This window comes from Thermobia domestica, chromosome 5, assembly GCF_964235325.1.
Source record: "Thermobia domestica chromosome 5, izTheDome1.hap1.1, whole genome shotgun sequence".
Lineage (NCBI taxonomy): Eukaryota > Metazoa > Arthropoda > Insecta > Zygentoma > Lepismatidae > Thermobia > Thermobia domestica.
The window spans coordinates 266,953,885-266,971,638 of record NC_137458.1 but is presented as its reverse complement, the minus strand read 5'-3'; the positions used below and the strand labels follow the sequence as shown (position 1 = coordinate 266,971,638).

The 17,754-nt window shown below is 36.6% G+C and overlaps 2 protein-coding genes and 1 non-coding gene across 3 annotated transcripts in view; 2 read left to right on the top strand and 1 right to left on the bottom strand.

Moving 5' to 3' along the window:
* Pus7 (pseudouridine synthase 7) overlaps positions 1-17,754 on the top strand; it is a 99,575-nt gene that overhangs the window by 5,667 nt on the left and 76,154 nt on the right. The window contains exon 3 of the mRNA XM_081760031.1: positions 12,116-12,591. Within this exon, the coding sequence (XP_081616157.1) occupies positions 12,143-12,591 (449 nt within the window). The 5' untranslated portion in view covers positions 12,116-12,142. The remainder of the gene's footprint in view (positions 1-12,115; positions 12,592-17,754) is intronic.
* LOC145685521 (protein GVQW3-like) lies at positions 1,924-2,766 on the bottom strand. Its single transcript, XM_081757918.1, has one exon. The coding sequence runs from the start codon at positions 2,764-2,766 to the stop codon at positions 1,924-1,926; it is 843 nt and encodes a 280-aa protein (XP_081614044.1).
* Positions 7,508-7,579, top strand: TRNAR-CCG (transfer RNA arginine (anticodon CCG)). Its single transcript has one exon. It is a non-coding gene; the product is annotated as a tRNA-Arg (tRNA).

Here is a 17,754-nt window from a genome sequence, read left to right as displayed (position 1 = left end):
ACGTAAATAAATTTGTAGAGAGGGAGACTGGTTGCGTTGCCCCCTATCAAAGTACAAAACGCATCCGAAAATATTTCTGTCCTGTACTAGGTTGCCACACAAGGAAATAGTTATGTTCACGAAATATAAACTTCCCTTAGCAGGAAATCCATTCTGACTTCCTTAGAAAACGTTTCTAAGGGAGGAGTTACATTACTGGGTGCAAAACAACTTTAGGGGGGGCTGAGTATAACTGACTGTATACATTTGGCATACGAGTCAACTTATAAACACAAACTAACTTGTACTATATGGCCACTTAAAAGCAAGAATCCTGTCTAACCGAGTAAGAGTAGAGCACAGTAGAGAAGCCCGAGCTGAGGGAGTGCATCGGTAATGAGCAGGCCCGTCAGCGACGGTAGGTACACGCGTAAACGTAGATAGTGGAAAAGCATTTTATATGGCATAAAAATAAATAAATAAAATAAAAAAAACTGGATGCCTTGCATGTGACACAACTTTGCCACAGTTTTATGATAAGTTTGTACACTGTCTTCACGTAGCATTCACTGCATCTTGTATTTCTTATGGAATACTGTGTTATGAGGAGCACACTTTCTATTTCGAATTTCTACCTTTTACATGTAAGAAGGAAGGTCTTTATATTTATTGAATATTTGTAGAATCCTATTATGAAATAGAGCCGCGGTGGCTTAATGGTAGAGCGTTCACCTCTGGTGTATGGGGTACTTGCTTCGATCCCAGCTCGCGCGAAGTGAGCTTCCTGTTGGATAAATACTGTGTGCATGGGTTTTCTCGGGGTTCTCCCGTTTCCTCACACTCTTCATTCCACCATTTCAATCATTTTTCATCATCACCTTCTTCTTTGCTTACCTGGCATATACTTGGGACGTAAAACTGAAAGATTTCATTTTCAGTTGCTATGGTGAAATAAGGTACTATATTTTTTCCGAGGATTTTTACAAATTTTTGCCCCGACAACTTCACTTTATTAATTATCGTTCTACATTTCTGAATTTTCCTCCATTACTGCAGCGTACACGCCCTAGACTAGTTAATAAGACAGTGGGTTTGGAATACTGCCATATTAACCTCTATTGCCTGTTTACCTAATATTGGATCAATATGCGAAGTCATATAGTACAGAATTTTGTTGCGTTTTTCTCCCTAATTAATTACCCTACACTAAGGATTTTTATTAGGTTAGCTTTTTCGTTACTCTCGTGCTGACATTTCGTCAGGTTCTGTTCGTTTCTCCGTAAATTTTGTATTTCGGGGACGCCATCAGCGACATTTAACCTGAAATTAGTATGTTACACAATTGTCTTTTGTTACGCACCGTTTATTTCGATTACATGACATTGAGTACATTACTGCTGTGTATATTACGATAAATTGTTCTTGTAGTACCGTAGAGGATGGGTATTCAAGAGTTAGGCATACTGATAATCTACATTGTAGTCTGGTTATTTATGTTTATGCTTTAACTCATTTATGTGTTCGTATTACCGGTACTTTTATGTTTATCAATACTTCTTCCATTGATGAAAATATATATATATATATATATATATATATATATATATACACGTGTGTGTGGAGAACAGTTCTATACCTAACCTGCACGGATTTATATATACAGGGTTCATTATGAAAGTAATGAGCATTGCTTTAGAAAACCTGTTTAATTTTTTCCGATTGTTACAAATCTTTAAAATTCTTCAAAATACGCTACTTCTGCATCGATACACTTCTGGAGACGTGTTTTCCACGCCTGGAAAGCATCTTTAAAGTCCTCGGCTGGAATGGCTTTTAAAACCTTGTAACATGGGCTTGTCCCAATGTTTTCCTTTGAGGTGTCTCTTCAAAAGGGGAAACAAAAAAAAAAAAAAAAAAAAAAAATAACTAGGAGCCAGGTCAGGACTATAGGACGTGGGGGACCACTAGAGTTCTGCTCCGGGCCAGGAAGTCGACGACGGTGAAGGCGGTGTGACTTGGTGCATTGTCGTGGTGGAGTTTCATTGAGTCTTTGATGTCACTTCGAACGCGGGCGACCCTGCGTTTCAGTCTCTTGAGCACTTCTAGATAAAATCCTGCGTTGACAGGTTGTCCTGGTGGCACAAACTCGAAATGGATGATTCCTCGAACGTCGAAGAAGACAATGAGCATGGTTTTGATTCGGGATTTGCTCATGAGCACCTTTTTTTTTGGGGGGGGGGAGGGGGAGGATGAGGTGTGCCACTCCGCACTCTGCCTTTTGGATTCTGGATCGTATTCGAACATCCAGGATTCGTCTCCAGTTACGACCGAGTCTAAAAAGTCCGGATCACTTTCACACAATGCCAACAACTCCTTGCAGCGCAAAACTCGAAGTTCTTTTTGTTCGTTCGTCAACACCTTCGGCACAAGCTTCGCACAGACCTTTCGCATTTGCAGGTCCTCGGTGACTATCCCATGTACCGCAAATTTTGACATGTTTAGGGTGTCCGCGATTTGTTGAATGCTCACACGCCGGTCTTCGCGCAACACTTCACGCACACGGTTAACGTTGTCGTCGGTCCTGGCCTTTGTTGGGCGTCCAGAACGGGGCTCGTCGGCGACCTCCTCCTGACCCTCCTTGAACGAGTTGTGCCATTTTCCGACCTGGGATCTTGACAAACACTCCTGCTTGTAGGCCTCTTTCAGCATCTGGTAAGTTTCCGTAGCATTCTTACCCAACTTGACGCAAAATTTTAAGGCGTAGCGTTGTTCGAGCGAACCCTCCATCGCGCCGTGTTACAACTTGTAAAAACGTGCTTCACGCGGATCGACATCCACACGCTGTCACTGCTCACAGCAGACTGACTTCCGGCGCGTTTGGAAGGACAGACCACCCACTACTTTTTACGCGCCGGCAGCACGCGCTGCGGTCGATTGTTGAGTCAGGTTAGCATCATGCTTTCATAATGAACCCTGTATGTTTATGTTGGCTATGTAATATAATCTACGCTGTGTAAAATAAAACCTTAGTTAAAGTTTTACAAATTTGATTAAGATAAAGAAGAATCACAAGATAAACATGTCACAAGGTACACTTCGTTTTGATGTAAATAAGATAGTGTGTATACATTATATCTTGCTATATCTTATGATAAAATTATAACGGGAAAGTCTACATATAATCAGAAGGTTAGAATTTTCTTAGCAGAGAGGTAAAACTTACGCATTCTGAAATATTAAAATTTCATTTTTTAATTGGTTCTTTTCCTTCCGTGTAGAGAACTTGTTTCACGGTGTTGGTTCATTTGTTACTAAAGTTAAGATCGCGGAGGTGTTTGCAGACGTGACTAATCCGGAAAGAGAAAACAATATGAGACAAGTAATGGGATTATTATTCGAATAAACATTTTGTGTTATAGTCGTTAATTATTAGGAAATAGATTCCTTTTGTTCGTTTTTTTTTTTTTTTTTTTATTTATTTATTGTGTTTCATCGATTCATCTTTAGATAACTCATTTCTTTCATTTATGTAGTTGGTAGTAGTAGTGTATTAGCATGTTGTTGATAACTTAAAGATAAATAAGATATGACTTCTTAAATTATACTATTGCCGTAATAAGGAAGTCCGAATATAAAGTGATAGAATGTATTTCCGCATGTCTCAGTATTGAAGAAATTTATCATAAAGCTTATGATTGAGTGATGGATGATAAGTATAGTCAGGACAGCTAAGTATAGTTTTTTTGGGGGGAGAGGGTGGCAGGGTAGGAAAAAAATATAATTTAATGACCTTAATATAAGTCGTATGGATGACGCATAAAAAAAGAGCAAATCTATTTAAATTTTAATCCATTCAAACAAATATTTATTCACTTTGCTGTGACCAGTTCGTTTGACAGATAATTGATGTATTTAAAGGTTTATTTTCTTGAGTTTAGGCAGAGGTAGTGAGATTTAATGTAAAGATTAAACAAAAAGGGAGTTTTCTTCCAAAAATACAATTTGTTTGACAATCAAAAATTTGAAATACAGATTTTTCTGTACGTTTTTTTTTTCTTCTTTTCATTTGAGAGCCATAAATATGGAATGTTTTTTTTTTCTTTCTTTCCATTTCAACCTTTGTTATGGATTGGTCTAAGGGTTTACTAAACTAGCCAAACGTGAGAATACATACACTGAATTTTAATTTTGTTTCATTTTGTTTCCTTTGTCAAATGTTAATTGTCCTATATGTAGTGCCTTCCATTTCAACTCAGCCAAAAATTAATTAAAATTGTACCATCACCATCTCAGATATTGTTGAAACTTTTTTATGGCAACTAACACGTTTTTAAGAGATCCAAATTTATTGTTTTATCGAAAAAGATTTTCCCGCCAAGTAATGGGCCCTCAAAGACGGGGGGAGTACAATTTATGAATCGTAGAAAACATGGAAAATGGTCAACTTCGGAGCCCCACCATTCATCTACGGAGACAAAGTTATAATTCCTGTTGTGGTATGTACACAGAGATATAAATAAGCTATATTTTATTATAGTTTGGTTTGCGCGTGCGTATTTTTTTGCGCATAAATAAAAAATTAACGGCAGTTTATCTGAAAAGTCGATATTTGCAAATTTTTTTCGAGCACTTCCGGTCGGTTCGAATTTTAAAATTCTGTTTTCACGGTTGGTAAGACCTAGTTACCCGCTTTCCGAAAAAAATTTGTATCACTTCTGTGTGCAACCGTTTTGTCGCAAAAAAATTGAGAAATTTTCAAAAATCGCCATTTTCTCGAAAAGATCACATTTTAAAATTCTGAAATTTTGTCAGATGGTTCATCTTTACATGAGTAATAAACACACCAAATACCATTATCGATCAATACTTCATGAATTAACTACAGCCTTTTGAACTTAGCGAAGTTTCGTTAACTTTTATGTCACAGTTGGGGCAACAGTGGAAACAATAAAAGTGCAGCAATTTAATGATGTTTGTGATTCACATTCGTTAAATGAAGAATAAAAGTTTTTTCCTTACTGTTTTTTATTATTTTGATCAAAAATGCCCTCTGAAATAGTAACTGAGCCTCCCCCTGTTCCTCCGTTTTCTTAAACCGAAGTAATGTGAGATGGAAATTACGATTACGAACACACACATTTTAAGTTCACTTACTTAAAATGGTTTTCGGAAACAAAATGTCACTGATTTTTTTTTTTCCCATATGAACCAATCTTTTTCTTGCTTGGTGTCTTTGCTAACAGCATGTAACCGTGCAGATGCTCCAATAGGTGTTGCTGCACTCACAACTCGTAGCACATTGTCGATAATCACAAAATACTTATTTTCACTCTTTGCTCTTCTGGAAATCTGTACCGTGCTGAAGTTCCATGTGGAAGCATAAACAGCACTTCAGCTTCACGTAATTCATGATTTATTCATATTTCTGCTACCCACCACTGGTTATCATATATGCATGTAACAAAAGTTCCTTTTTGCAGACTTCTTAAATCTGCTCTTTGAATTGCAGAAGCTCGATTTTGGGGAAAGCATGAAGTCAGTTCATGGTGACCCGTTACTGCCATATAAACTTCGCCATTCTTCGAAAGCCAAAGGTGACTTCGTTGAATACCAGTTACCGGTTGCATACTTTTTTTTTTTTTTTTTTTTTTTTTTTTTTTTTAATTGTCGAATTCAGTTCCACGCAACAAAACGAGAGTAATACCCGGAGTTTGTACTTGCACTATACTCACGAATTATTCTGCAGCTTTAATACTGTGTATCTGTTTTTGTCTAAGGTTATGCAACGTTGCCATATTCTTTACCTCCCCCATCCCCTTTAGACCGTCACAGAGACTCTTGCATGACCGGTTTCACTGAAAACCCACTGCTTTATCGGACCTGTCTACATCTCGAACATTTGACAGCGATTTTTAAAGTGGGACGCAGCACCATCAGAAATTACTGACACGGTTTTGGGAAATTGTAGACACGTATTCGTAATTAAACGTATTCGAACCTTTTTCTATAATCTATATTTTCGCTTTTCTTCGAGTATTTTTAGAATCTTGTCTATGGCTATGAGTACATGAGCCGAATCTTGTGTTTTCTCGTCACTTATTACAACAAAACTGTCAGTTGTTTTATAATAGTATACCACTGCCGTAAAGATAAAAATTTGCTCGTTTTTCCGGTGATAACTCTGAATTTCACTTTGCAGAATAACAGTCCAGTTTTCAGCGAAGTCTACATGAAGTAAAGTAGAATTTGTATCTTGAAGTTTTATACGATGCTTTTCGGAATCAAATTCCCTTTGGATTTTCTTCATGTAGTCATGAGTTACAATTCTTACGGTTAAACCAGCAACATACGATATGAAGACAGAAAGTGGCACAGTTTTTTTTTTTTTTAACAAGATCGTTGTTTTCCCATATGGCACACATTCATTTTCATCAGGATCAATAATTAAAGACTCCACACTTATTCCTTCCACTCCAGGACATTCACCATATTCTTGAAGAAGACAGCTGTCATTTTCTACGGATCATACTACTAAAGAAAATAGTCACTCATGACAGCCTTAATATAGGCTGCATCTTTGATTTGTTGCAACGCAGTAGCAGCTAACTTAAAATTTGGACAATACACACACACACACTTTCCTCGCAGGTTGCGAACTGACCCACTTTGGTCGAATAGTATGAAATTTATAGTGACCCATTCTTATGATGGGATTGTTCTCTTTAAAGAGTCCGTAAATTTCTTTGATGAAACGCGTAAGAAAACGTTTCGATTTATTTTTAACTTTTTGTTCATTTTCGATCACTGTAATGGCATCGCACTTAGCTATTGGAACTTTGTCTGGAGCATTCCAAATCATCACTGAGGTAATAGTTCCGGCTTTTTATAGATCATCAGAATTTATTGGATGGCCGTTTTTTCAAGTAAACATAAAATTTGTGTGTTTCCACCGCAGATTACTTTGGTTTAAGAAAACGGAGCCTCATTTTAATATTTCAGAGCATTTTTGATCAAAATAATATAAAAAACAGTCAGGAAAAACTTTTGTTCTTCATTTAATGAATGGGAATCACAAACATCATAAAATTGTTGCACTTTTTTGTTTCCAGTGTTGCCAACTGTGACATCAAATTTAACGAAACTTCGCTAAGTTCAAAAGACTGTAGTTAATTCATGAAGCATTGGTCGAGAATGATATTTGGTGTGTTTATTATTCATGCAAAGATGAACCATCTGACAAAGTTTAAGAATTTTAAAATGTGATCTTTTCGAGAAAATGGCGATTTTTGAAAAATTGACAATTTCTCGAATTTTTTGCGACAAAACGGTTGCACACACAAGCGATTAAAATTCGAACCGGAAGTGCTCAAAAAAATTCGCAAATTTCGACTTTTTAGATAAACTGCCGTTCATTTGTTAATTTATGTACAAGAAGATACGCATGCGCAAACCAAACTATAATAAAATATAGTTTATTTATATCCCTGTGTACATACCACAACAAGAATTATAACTCTGTCTCCATGGGGGCGCGGTGGCTCAGTGGTAGAGCGTTCACCTCCGGTGCTTGGGGTCGCTGGTTCGATCCCAGCTCGCGCCGTGTGGACTTTGTGGTGAACAAACACTGTGCTCGTGGGTTTCCTCGGGGTTCTCCCGTTTCCTCCCACTTTCTTCATTCCACCATTTCACTCATCTCTCATCAGTACCGTCTCCTTTAGCCTAACCGGCATAACCGTGGGACGTAAAACTTAAAGATTTCATTTCTATCTGTCTCCGTAGCTGAATGGTGGGCTCCTAAGTTGACCATTTTCCATGTCTTCTACAATTCATAAATTGTACTCCCCGTCTTTGACGGCCCATTACTTGGCGGGAAAACTTTTTTTTCGACGAAACAGAAAAATATGGGTCTCTTAAAAACATGTCTAGTTGCTATAAAAAAAGTTTCAACAATATCTGAGATGGTGATGTTACATGCTCTGTTTGAATTGAAATGGAAGGCACCATATATACAACATTCATGTATATATATATATAGTGTTTCTTCCAATATTTGAAATTAATAAAACTGTTTATTAGGAAGTTACTTTGTCATTAAACACTACATATTTCATATTATTGTTTATTTAATCGTACTTTAATACAAAAAATGCGAGTGAGGTAACTGAGTAAGAAGTTTTCATGAATGGAGTGTAGTTTTTGGAAGAGCTTAGAGATTTTGAGGATTTTTTTTTCTCAAACAATTTATCGTTGTCAGATGGTAAGATAAAGTTTTGAATATTATCATCAATAGTACTCAGTGGTCTACTATTTGCTCAAAGTTGATTGAATTATATCTTTTTCTTTACCTTAACTTAATTTTCTATAAAATTTACCCGAATTAAATTACTGTATAAGATACTATATGTAGAAAGACTGATAAGTAACACAATGGTGACTTGTACTTTAGGATTTAATTATACTTTATTCAGTTCCTAAAGAAGCGACAAGTACACTTCCATATGTACTCATTCATTTTAACCCTAGAATAGATGTTGTAATTGTTTTATACTTGTAACATTACAGCAGTGAACATGAAATACTGGTTTCCTACTTACGAAAAATTCCTCCGACATTGGAATTTAATATTCTACACAACCTCTTTCGTATACACTCAACTTATTTTGACCCTAAAATTATCTTTTATGACAGGCTATTTTCAACCAGTACCAAGCTCTGCTGCATCAAATCAATGTTCTAAAGTAAGTGAACGAAATCAAGCCTAATCTCACCTAACCAGTTCTTGACATTGTTATGTTGAAAAGCTAGCAGAGTTAACGGAATAAATACCTTTTAAAATTATGGGAGGACTTGCATTCGTAGATGCAAATTCACTTTAGGATGGCTTAACCGTTAAGGATATAAAAACAGAAATGCATTCTTATTTTCTTCACGAAAGTCACTTTTGACCTGTACTAGGTGTACGGTCCCGGGTTCGATTCCCAGTGGAGGCACTCGATCGAAAAAGTGTAGAAAGCTTTTTCAAGGTGTTTCTCATTCACTCCAGGCAAATGCGGGGGAGGACCCAGGCCGCTTCCTTCCATCCCCAATTCTTTATTCCTTCCCCTTCCTCGGATAGTATGCTCGCTGAGGGACGTCATCCCTTAAACGTGGCGGGCTAATATGGCCATAGATGCCGAAAACCCAGAAATCTAAAATCCTGTACTAGGTTTACTCATAAAAGGATTCGCATCTCGGATCCACGGGTTAAAGGTACAACCAAGGATAGGAGTACCGTGCGCCCAAAGCACCGGTTGGAGTCAGGTGGTGGTAGAGGCAACGACGTAGACATTGCTCATTGTCTACTCGAAGTACTAATGGGAACACTGAAGACGTTCCTCTTTAAACTTTCTTTATTGTTACTTACGCAAAACTTTTTACTTTCGATGTACACAATGGTATAAACATTAGGAAGACCTAATAATCGACCTAATCTTACTTTATAATTTAATATTTTGAGCCGTTGAGATCCCTTAAGTATCGGACACTTTTATGGCTGCACACCATGAGTTTACACAATACCTATACTTCACTTCGTAATGGCTTCCCTGTAAACTAATGTTTGCATAAAACCTTCCAATTACGTTTATTTCTACTTTATTATACATGTCAGAGATCTGTTTATGACTCATTAGCACTAAGTGTTAAAAATAGATTTCTCCAGAACACAACTTCGTCATTCGTCACAGAACCATTGGATTAAAGTATTTTAGCAGTATTGACAGTATAAAAACAATTAAAAAGAAACTGCCCTTGCACATTACCGAGTAAAATGGTATTGTAGAAAGATGATGTACGTCTTTCTTCTTCTTATCTTACGCCTCACAAACATAATAGTAAATATCATAACTAACTAACTAACTCTATAACCTATGGAACCCGGAGGTTCAATGCCGCGTTCACAAAAGCTCTCCACTGACTTCTATCCTTAGCCAACTGGATCCAGTTTCTACTTTGTATTTCTATTTCCATTCATCTTAATGTTGTCCTCCCATCTGCGCCTAGGTCTTCCTAATGGTTGTTTTCCCATTGGTCTTCCAGTCAGGACTTTCAAAGCGTTTCTACTTTCTTTCATCCTAGCTACATGACCTGCCCAGCTAAGTCTCCTAGATTTGATGACCTTAACAGTGTTTGGTAAACCGTATAATTTATATAGTTCCTCGTTGTGAATTTTCCGCCATTCCCCATTCCCGTTCCTCTTGGGTACGAATATTCTTCTGAGGATCTTGTTCTCAAATACTTTCAATCTATGTTCTTCCCTCAGAGTAAGCGACCATGTTTCGCAACCATACAGAACAACAAGCATGATTATCGTTTTATATATTTTAAGCTTCAAATTCCTCGACAGAATTCGCGCGACAAGAGATTTTGAACTGAATAGTAAAGATCATATCTTACTTATATTAACAAAGATAATATCCTGGTATATGCGTGGCGAGATTGAAAATCTTGATTGAGAACACCTTGGAAAACTAGTTGGAGTGGCAGTTGTCAAGATTCAAAACTGTGACTTCCTGCTTCTGAGGCTACAGGTTGATTTGTATCTCCTAAGTAAATATCAGTAGAACTTAACGATTTTCGTAAATATTGATATTGAACTCACTTAAGCACCCTGATTTTAATTTGTTCGTATACGTTTCTACGCTTTTGAAACTGGAAACGATCTTAAGTGAGTATCCTATTTGATTTTAGAAATTACTATCCTGATCCCTACGAAATGATTTATTCATGTAATTAGTGTTACACTAACATGACGAAGAAAAAATATATCTACTCGGGTTAAGAAACATTTAAAGTACATTAAAGGGGAGAATTCATTGTCATCGATGTTATCACAGCGTTCCAAACAGGCCACGAAGGTGAAAGAGATTCAATTTCTACACAGGGGTGCAGTGGCTTAGTGGTAGAGCGTTCGCCTCTGATGCATGGAGTCCCTGGTTCGATCCCAGCTCGCACCAAGTGGACTTTTTGATGAACAAACACCGTGTCTGTGAGTTTTCTCGGGTTCTCCCGATTCTTCCCACTTTATTCATTGCCCATTTCATTCATTTCTTATCATCACTGTCTTCTTTAGCCTAACCGGCATATCCGTGGGACTTAAAACTGAAAGATTTAGTATCTTTTATTTTTGAATTTCCACACAGTTCTTCTCACATTGACAGTAGTATAGTCTCTGAATCGAACTTCATTAGAACCAAACTTCATACACTGAATTTGGACAAAGGCAATATGAATATGAGTTGGGGCAGCCTCATGACAAACAGAACCCATCAGTAATTTTAATACATTGAATAAAATAATATAAACTGCTCATGTAATTAAAGCAGTTTATTTTAATAACCCAGAATCTGCATACGAAACATTTTGCTCAAAGAAAAGGATTATTTTCTTCCTAAATTAGTTTTGGATTTACAATAAGTGAGGATAGGAAGTCACTAAGGAAGAAAACTCCGTTGTTGTTGGTTTTACAAAAATTCTTATTGACCCTTCGTTCCGTTACTGAAAATTGAAAGAAACATATTTTAAAATTGTGGAAATTTACAATTATTGTTGAAAATGGTGTTAGTACAAGTTTGTTTTTAAAATCTATAGCATCATTTGTAAACGAAAGCTGAAAACCAGAAATATATAAACAAAAGGAATACTTTCTTATATATATATATATATCGTAAAATTTACACCATGGAAACCTTTAAATTTATGAATGCAGGCTCCAAAAGTTGGTTCTAAGTCACCGATTTGGACCAAAGGCATAATAGGAAGCCACACATTGTGGTGATAGTAAACTGCATTCCCTTCAAGTTCAAGGATGAACAAAAGAATCCGTCACCTGGGTTCTTTTAAAGTAAATTTAGGAGTGTGCTTGATGTTAGCGAAGTATAATAGTAATTTTTCTATGGTATAGGTATTGCCGGTAATATGAGCCTACAAACCAACGTAGAATTTCCTTAATGGATACGTACAGAAGATGACGACAGACAGTCGTCGAATGTATAGGACAAATTTAAAACACGGATTCTTAAGTAAGCTCAAAATCAATATGTTGTTGTTTAGTATCCATCCTGTTAGATCATTAGATAATTTTTCTTTTTATTCTTAGAAACAGGTTTGTAGAAACTTCGTATTTATGATGGAGCCAACACAGAATAAGAATGATGAAACTAGCAAATCTGCTATTAGTGATGATGTGAAACCACATTTAGAACTCACTACTAATGAACAAAATAATTCTTTAGAGGAAGATACTACGTTATCGAAACGGAAAAGGGATGACAGTTCCGAACGGACAGATGAAATATCTAAGTCTCCGAAAACTTCAGAAGAAGAGTTCAAAATGCCTAAGAGGGAAAAAAAGCGTAGGCGCAAGAGTGACAGTGAAAATAAGAAGATGGAGATTAAAATGAATAAAGAAGAGATAGAAGTTCTTTTGAATACTGGGGAACACGATTATTTGAAGTATATGAAACCGAATAAACCAGAGGACAATGCACTTCGACATCGAGCGACGGAAAAGGATGTGGGAATTACAGAGTATCTTGGGAATCATCAAGGATTTCAGGGAATAATTAAGCAAAGGTTAGTAAAGGTTTGCTACGTGAATACATATATTGGTTACGCTTTGCAGTGACACACTTTGTGGTCCTTGCTATTTTTTATATATACTCGTAAGTTACTATATATATATATATATATATGGCCGGATTTAGGGGATGCAAAGGTGCACGTGCACCTTCCCCTCCCCCCTCGTTGTAAATATACACTACCTAAACTGAGAAGCTAGCAGTGAGTTTTGCAAAATCAGTAGTTTCAGTCAATTTTCTGAAGGTTGAAGGAAAAAGATTCATCAAGAGCAGAGACTTAATATTTCCAGGGCAACTCCTCATTCACACCACAAATACCTAAAGCATTTTAAAAAACTCAAATTTAATTCAAATATACTGGCTGTTATTTGGTGCACCCTCCATGAGAAAATCCTGGATCCGGCCCTGTATATATATATATATAAGGTGTGTAATTACATGCAAATATATGTATAATTATGTATTTTTAAAATCGGGATATGTAGGTATTGGTAGTCATGGTTAAAAAAAGCGTAGCGTAGGTTTTTTTAAAGAACAAAACATGTATTTAAAACATGAAAAAGATGTTCAATATGTTTTAAACATGTTTTAAAAGAAGCACGAAAAAAAATGTTTTAAACGTTTTGAACAGTTCAAAACATGATTTTAAACACACATTTCAAAATCGTGTAATAATTTATTTGTTAAGACTTTTTGCTTCTTACTTGCAACCGACTTTTTCATTTATTTTATCCTGATTAAGACTGCACTGTGTTGAGTACAGAATATTTCAGTATAGATCAGTAAATCTCAACTTATTTCATATCACGACCCCCTTTTATTACACCCTCTTGCCAGTGACTCTCATTAGTAGTTTCTTGGTTGTAATTAGCTTTTTACACCCTGCATTACATAATGGAGATTTCACACCCTGCATTTATTTGATGTAATTATGCATCACTGACTATGGCATTTGGAACTTGACTTGTTAATCTTTCCCACGCTGCAAGGTACACAATATAATGTCTGACACAATATAATGTCAAGGTACACAATATCTTAAATTTAAGGAGAAATTAGGTCTCCTGTTCCTCCGTTCCAGAAACACCCTTATCTAGCGGTTGTCCTATGAAACTCTAGCTCACACCACACCCTTTCACGTGGCTTTTGTTTAATTTATTTCGGACTCTAGGCTACGAAGATACTATGTTTGCTGAGCAAAATGAACCTCTTTGGATTCCTTGTGCTCTGAACACACCATATTTAAAAATATTTTTAAAAAATATTGAATATAAATAAACTGAAAAAATTTAAGTTGATTGTCCCTTGAATACAATCTATGCCAGGGTGTAAAGTTTTTAAGAAAATTTAGAACGGAGTTGGGAAAAGGGGACAAAATAAAATTTTCATAATATAATGAAAAAGAAACCTGCTGATACAAAATTCTTACCTGAAGTTCCCGGTTGCATTTCAACCACATCACTGACGTTAGAATTATCAGAAGCAGTTTTTGGATCAACACTTCTACCATCTGTTTGGGTTTCCAGTGTTTTCACAGCATTAAATTTTTCATAATGATTCTTCTTTCTTTGAACCAACCATTTCTTTCTTACACGTTTCACAACGAGCTTGTATGGTTGTTTTATATGATGGAATTTGAGTTACTTTAATAAATTTACTCCAAGTGGTGTCCGTTCTTCTTCCCATAAAACTCATGTTAAACGATTCAAAGTTGTACGGAGACTGAAAACAAACATGTACTGTATCAGCGAATGCCTGCGATATTTTAATTTCAAAACCGCAATTTGGCAAAGAACCGTTTATTTTTTTTTTATTATTTTTTTTTTAATACAATACAAAATTTTGTTTCCATGATAATTCTTTTATTTATTTTTTAATATCAGTTCTACAAGTAGTCCAACTTTCGACTACTTCACTTTCTGACAAGTTAACTGATAAGCATTTAAAGAATACAATAGACGCTAAAAACGAGGGAAAAAAGAGACAAAATGAATTGTAGATAATCACATTGACCTGCTGTAGCCACGAGAAATCAAAAACATTCACACGGGAAGAAAATAGCCTTCTGAATGGGCAGCACTTTTTCACAATTTTCTTTCTGTGGCAGATTTTTTTTTTTTTTTTTACTGAAATGAAATAAAATAAAAATAAACAATGTTTGAGACAAGCCTTAAAAATACACATGTTTAAAACAACCCTGCTGGTAGTTTGTCTAATTTTTGGTAATTAATAATTATTCATGGTATTAGTATTGATTTAGCATGTATAGATGTTTATAACTTTTGTATAATTATATATATTTACTTAGATCTATCTTTTACTTATAATGACAGGACAGAAAAGAATCAGATTATGCGAATACTTTTTCTTTACTTTCTTACTAGCTTAGTTTGCAACGCTAACCATTTCAGTTGAAGACGGATGCTTTGTTATGTTGTTCTTTTTATATAGCTTTTTTCTGTAACGGCAGTCTCTCCTTTGTCTTTGAAAGGGAGCTTCATCTCTCTCTCTTGCTATATATATATATGAGGCGGCTCGAGTGGAACGCAGACAACGGAATATTAGTCGGTAGAAGCATGTAGGTTACTCTTCAAAGGGAATTTTAGGTTGGAGTATTCAAGCTCCATCTACGGGATTCGATTCCGAATAGGATCCTGTTTTGTTTCGAGTTGGGTTCTGGTGTTCTGAAAAATGTAATATCTGTAATATCAGCCTATAGTAATGGTTGGGAAATAGACCCTAAATTTCAGCTTTGTTTCAGGAGGTATATATTTCGGGAAAGGTAAATTTCCAAATATATATACACAAGTATTTATTTGAATACAGAATCAAGGTTAGGTGAGACAATTTCCTGGTTACGTTTCTTACGAAATAAGGGAAAACGTTGTAGGGAAAAACTTCCAATTTGGGCAGAGTTCAACCAGTTATGTTTTTATTATTATTATTTTGGTTAGGAAGGCCTGCTGCCATAGCAACGGAGGCTTATTTGACTAATATATATTTCAGTCAGGCTGTTTACGGCCAACTGTGGGATTGATTTGAGCTAAATTTATCATGTTAGAGAATATGAAAACTGCGTAAGATATTTTACTTTATTACCGAGCCCCTAAAGAAGGCGCTGTATTTCCTCAATGAGAGACTTTTCCTGACCTTACGTAATCTATCCTTTATTTGAAATACTAGCTAGTTAATCCTTTTAATGGTGCGCCCAACTAAGGACAATCCATGTTCAGGGCTCTAGACCAGATAATCTGAGAGAGCTGAGTCTGTCTTTAGAGAATTTCAGATGGTGTGATGGCTTGTATAGGGACGCATGCTCAGCTCTGTCGTTTAAATGAACGTGTAGCCATTTTTAAGAAATTACATCATTAATTGAAGTGCGCAATCTGTTATGGATTTATTTAGGAGAGACATTTCTTGAGAAGTAAACCTGTTTTGACTTTCTAAAACAATTTAGAGCCATTATATTTAATTAAGGGAATGTAAAGTGATACTTAAGAAATACTGTATTTCGTCCTATTAGAAGAAAAGTCAAAGATTTCTTTGAGCCCTACTAGTTTGTGTTTCTGAATTTCGGTTCTATTTTGCATTTTAAGTTTACCTTAAACAAAGTTACCAGATAAAAGTTAAATATTTTGAGTGTAGGTTCAGAGAATATATGTTTATCTATTAAATCCATATTTCACTTATATGAATTCCCGAGCGGCACAACAGAGAAAGTGGAATCGCATCTTTTTTTAGATAAGGTGTTAGGTCAATATCATTTGACAATAGAATGTAACGCAGTCGTCTTTTTTATATATGTTTTCATAGCATATGAAAGTTGCTATATACATAGTTGAAACAAACGTATAGCGAAGCATAAATTGAAAGCGAATTACTTACCAGAAAATGGTGAAAATAATCATATACATATATACATTGATTGAAACGAATTTAACAACTCCTGGATACACCACTCGATTCATTGGAAATTTTGTATTCAGAATATGTGTAAAGACGTGCTTTTCTTAGTTTGAAGGTCCAAGCAGACCGGCAACCTAGAGGTCAGGATTTATGGCAGTGTGGCTAGAAGACATGCTGCTAGTAGTTTGAAGGTTGTCGAAACAACACGAGTAGTGTAGTTGTGTGTGGATCGTAGTCAGTATCTGTAATACCAGGATGACGCCAGCAAACACCTGTTTTAGAATTAAGTATTTTCATGCTTAGCCGTATAGTATAGCCGTGAGAGGCCGGCTGGTCGTTCTCCTTAAACGCTTGTGTGAATCATGACGTGTCAATAGTGATGTACTCTAACAATGGAAGGCAAAGGGTCCCCACAGTTAACGAGCTTCCCAGTAGCTCCGTGATGAACCCGAAAGTGCCTGGACAGAAGGATTGTTCGGACATCTGAGTTTAACAGGATGGCAGGCGTCAGTGAAACTGAAGTTATTTGGTCCCATTTTGAGCACACGAAAACTAAACAATCGATAGTAGGAGGCAGGTATCAGTTCTCGCGTTCCTCTCTTATCGTTACTTCTGACACCTGTGCATCTCTGAGGACATCTTTGATAGAGTCAGAAGAGATTGCATTTGCAAGACGAATGCAGGAACCCACAGGTGATGAGGACATTCCAGGACTCGCCATAAAGAACATACAGATGGTGATCAGAAAAATGGAAACACCTGAACGAAATTGCAACTTACCAGATTAATAAGGTGTCGGGCCACCTTTCGCCTTCAGAACAGCCTTGATGCGACGTGGGATGGAGGCATAGAGGTCGTGAATGGTAGCAAGTGGAATTTTACACCATTCCTCGTGCAGGGCATCGGCCAGTTCTGTGAGAGAGGATGGAGGTGGAAATCGTCGCCGGAGTCGTGTTTCCAAGACGGACCACAGATGTTCAATTATGTTGAGATCTGGGGATTGGGCGGGCCAGGGGAGGTGTTGAACTTCATCCCGATGTTCCTCAAACCACGCTGCAACAACGCCAGCTGTGTGAATGGGTGCATTATCATCCTGGAAGATGGCGTCATTGTCCGGGAACAACATTCCGACCATAGGATGCAACTGGTCTCCTAAAATTGCGACATAATCGTTGGCAGTGATTCGTCCGCTAAGTGTGACCACAGGACCAAATGAAAACCATGATATTGCGGCCCACAGCATCACCGAACC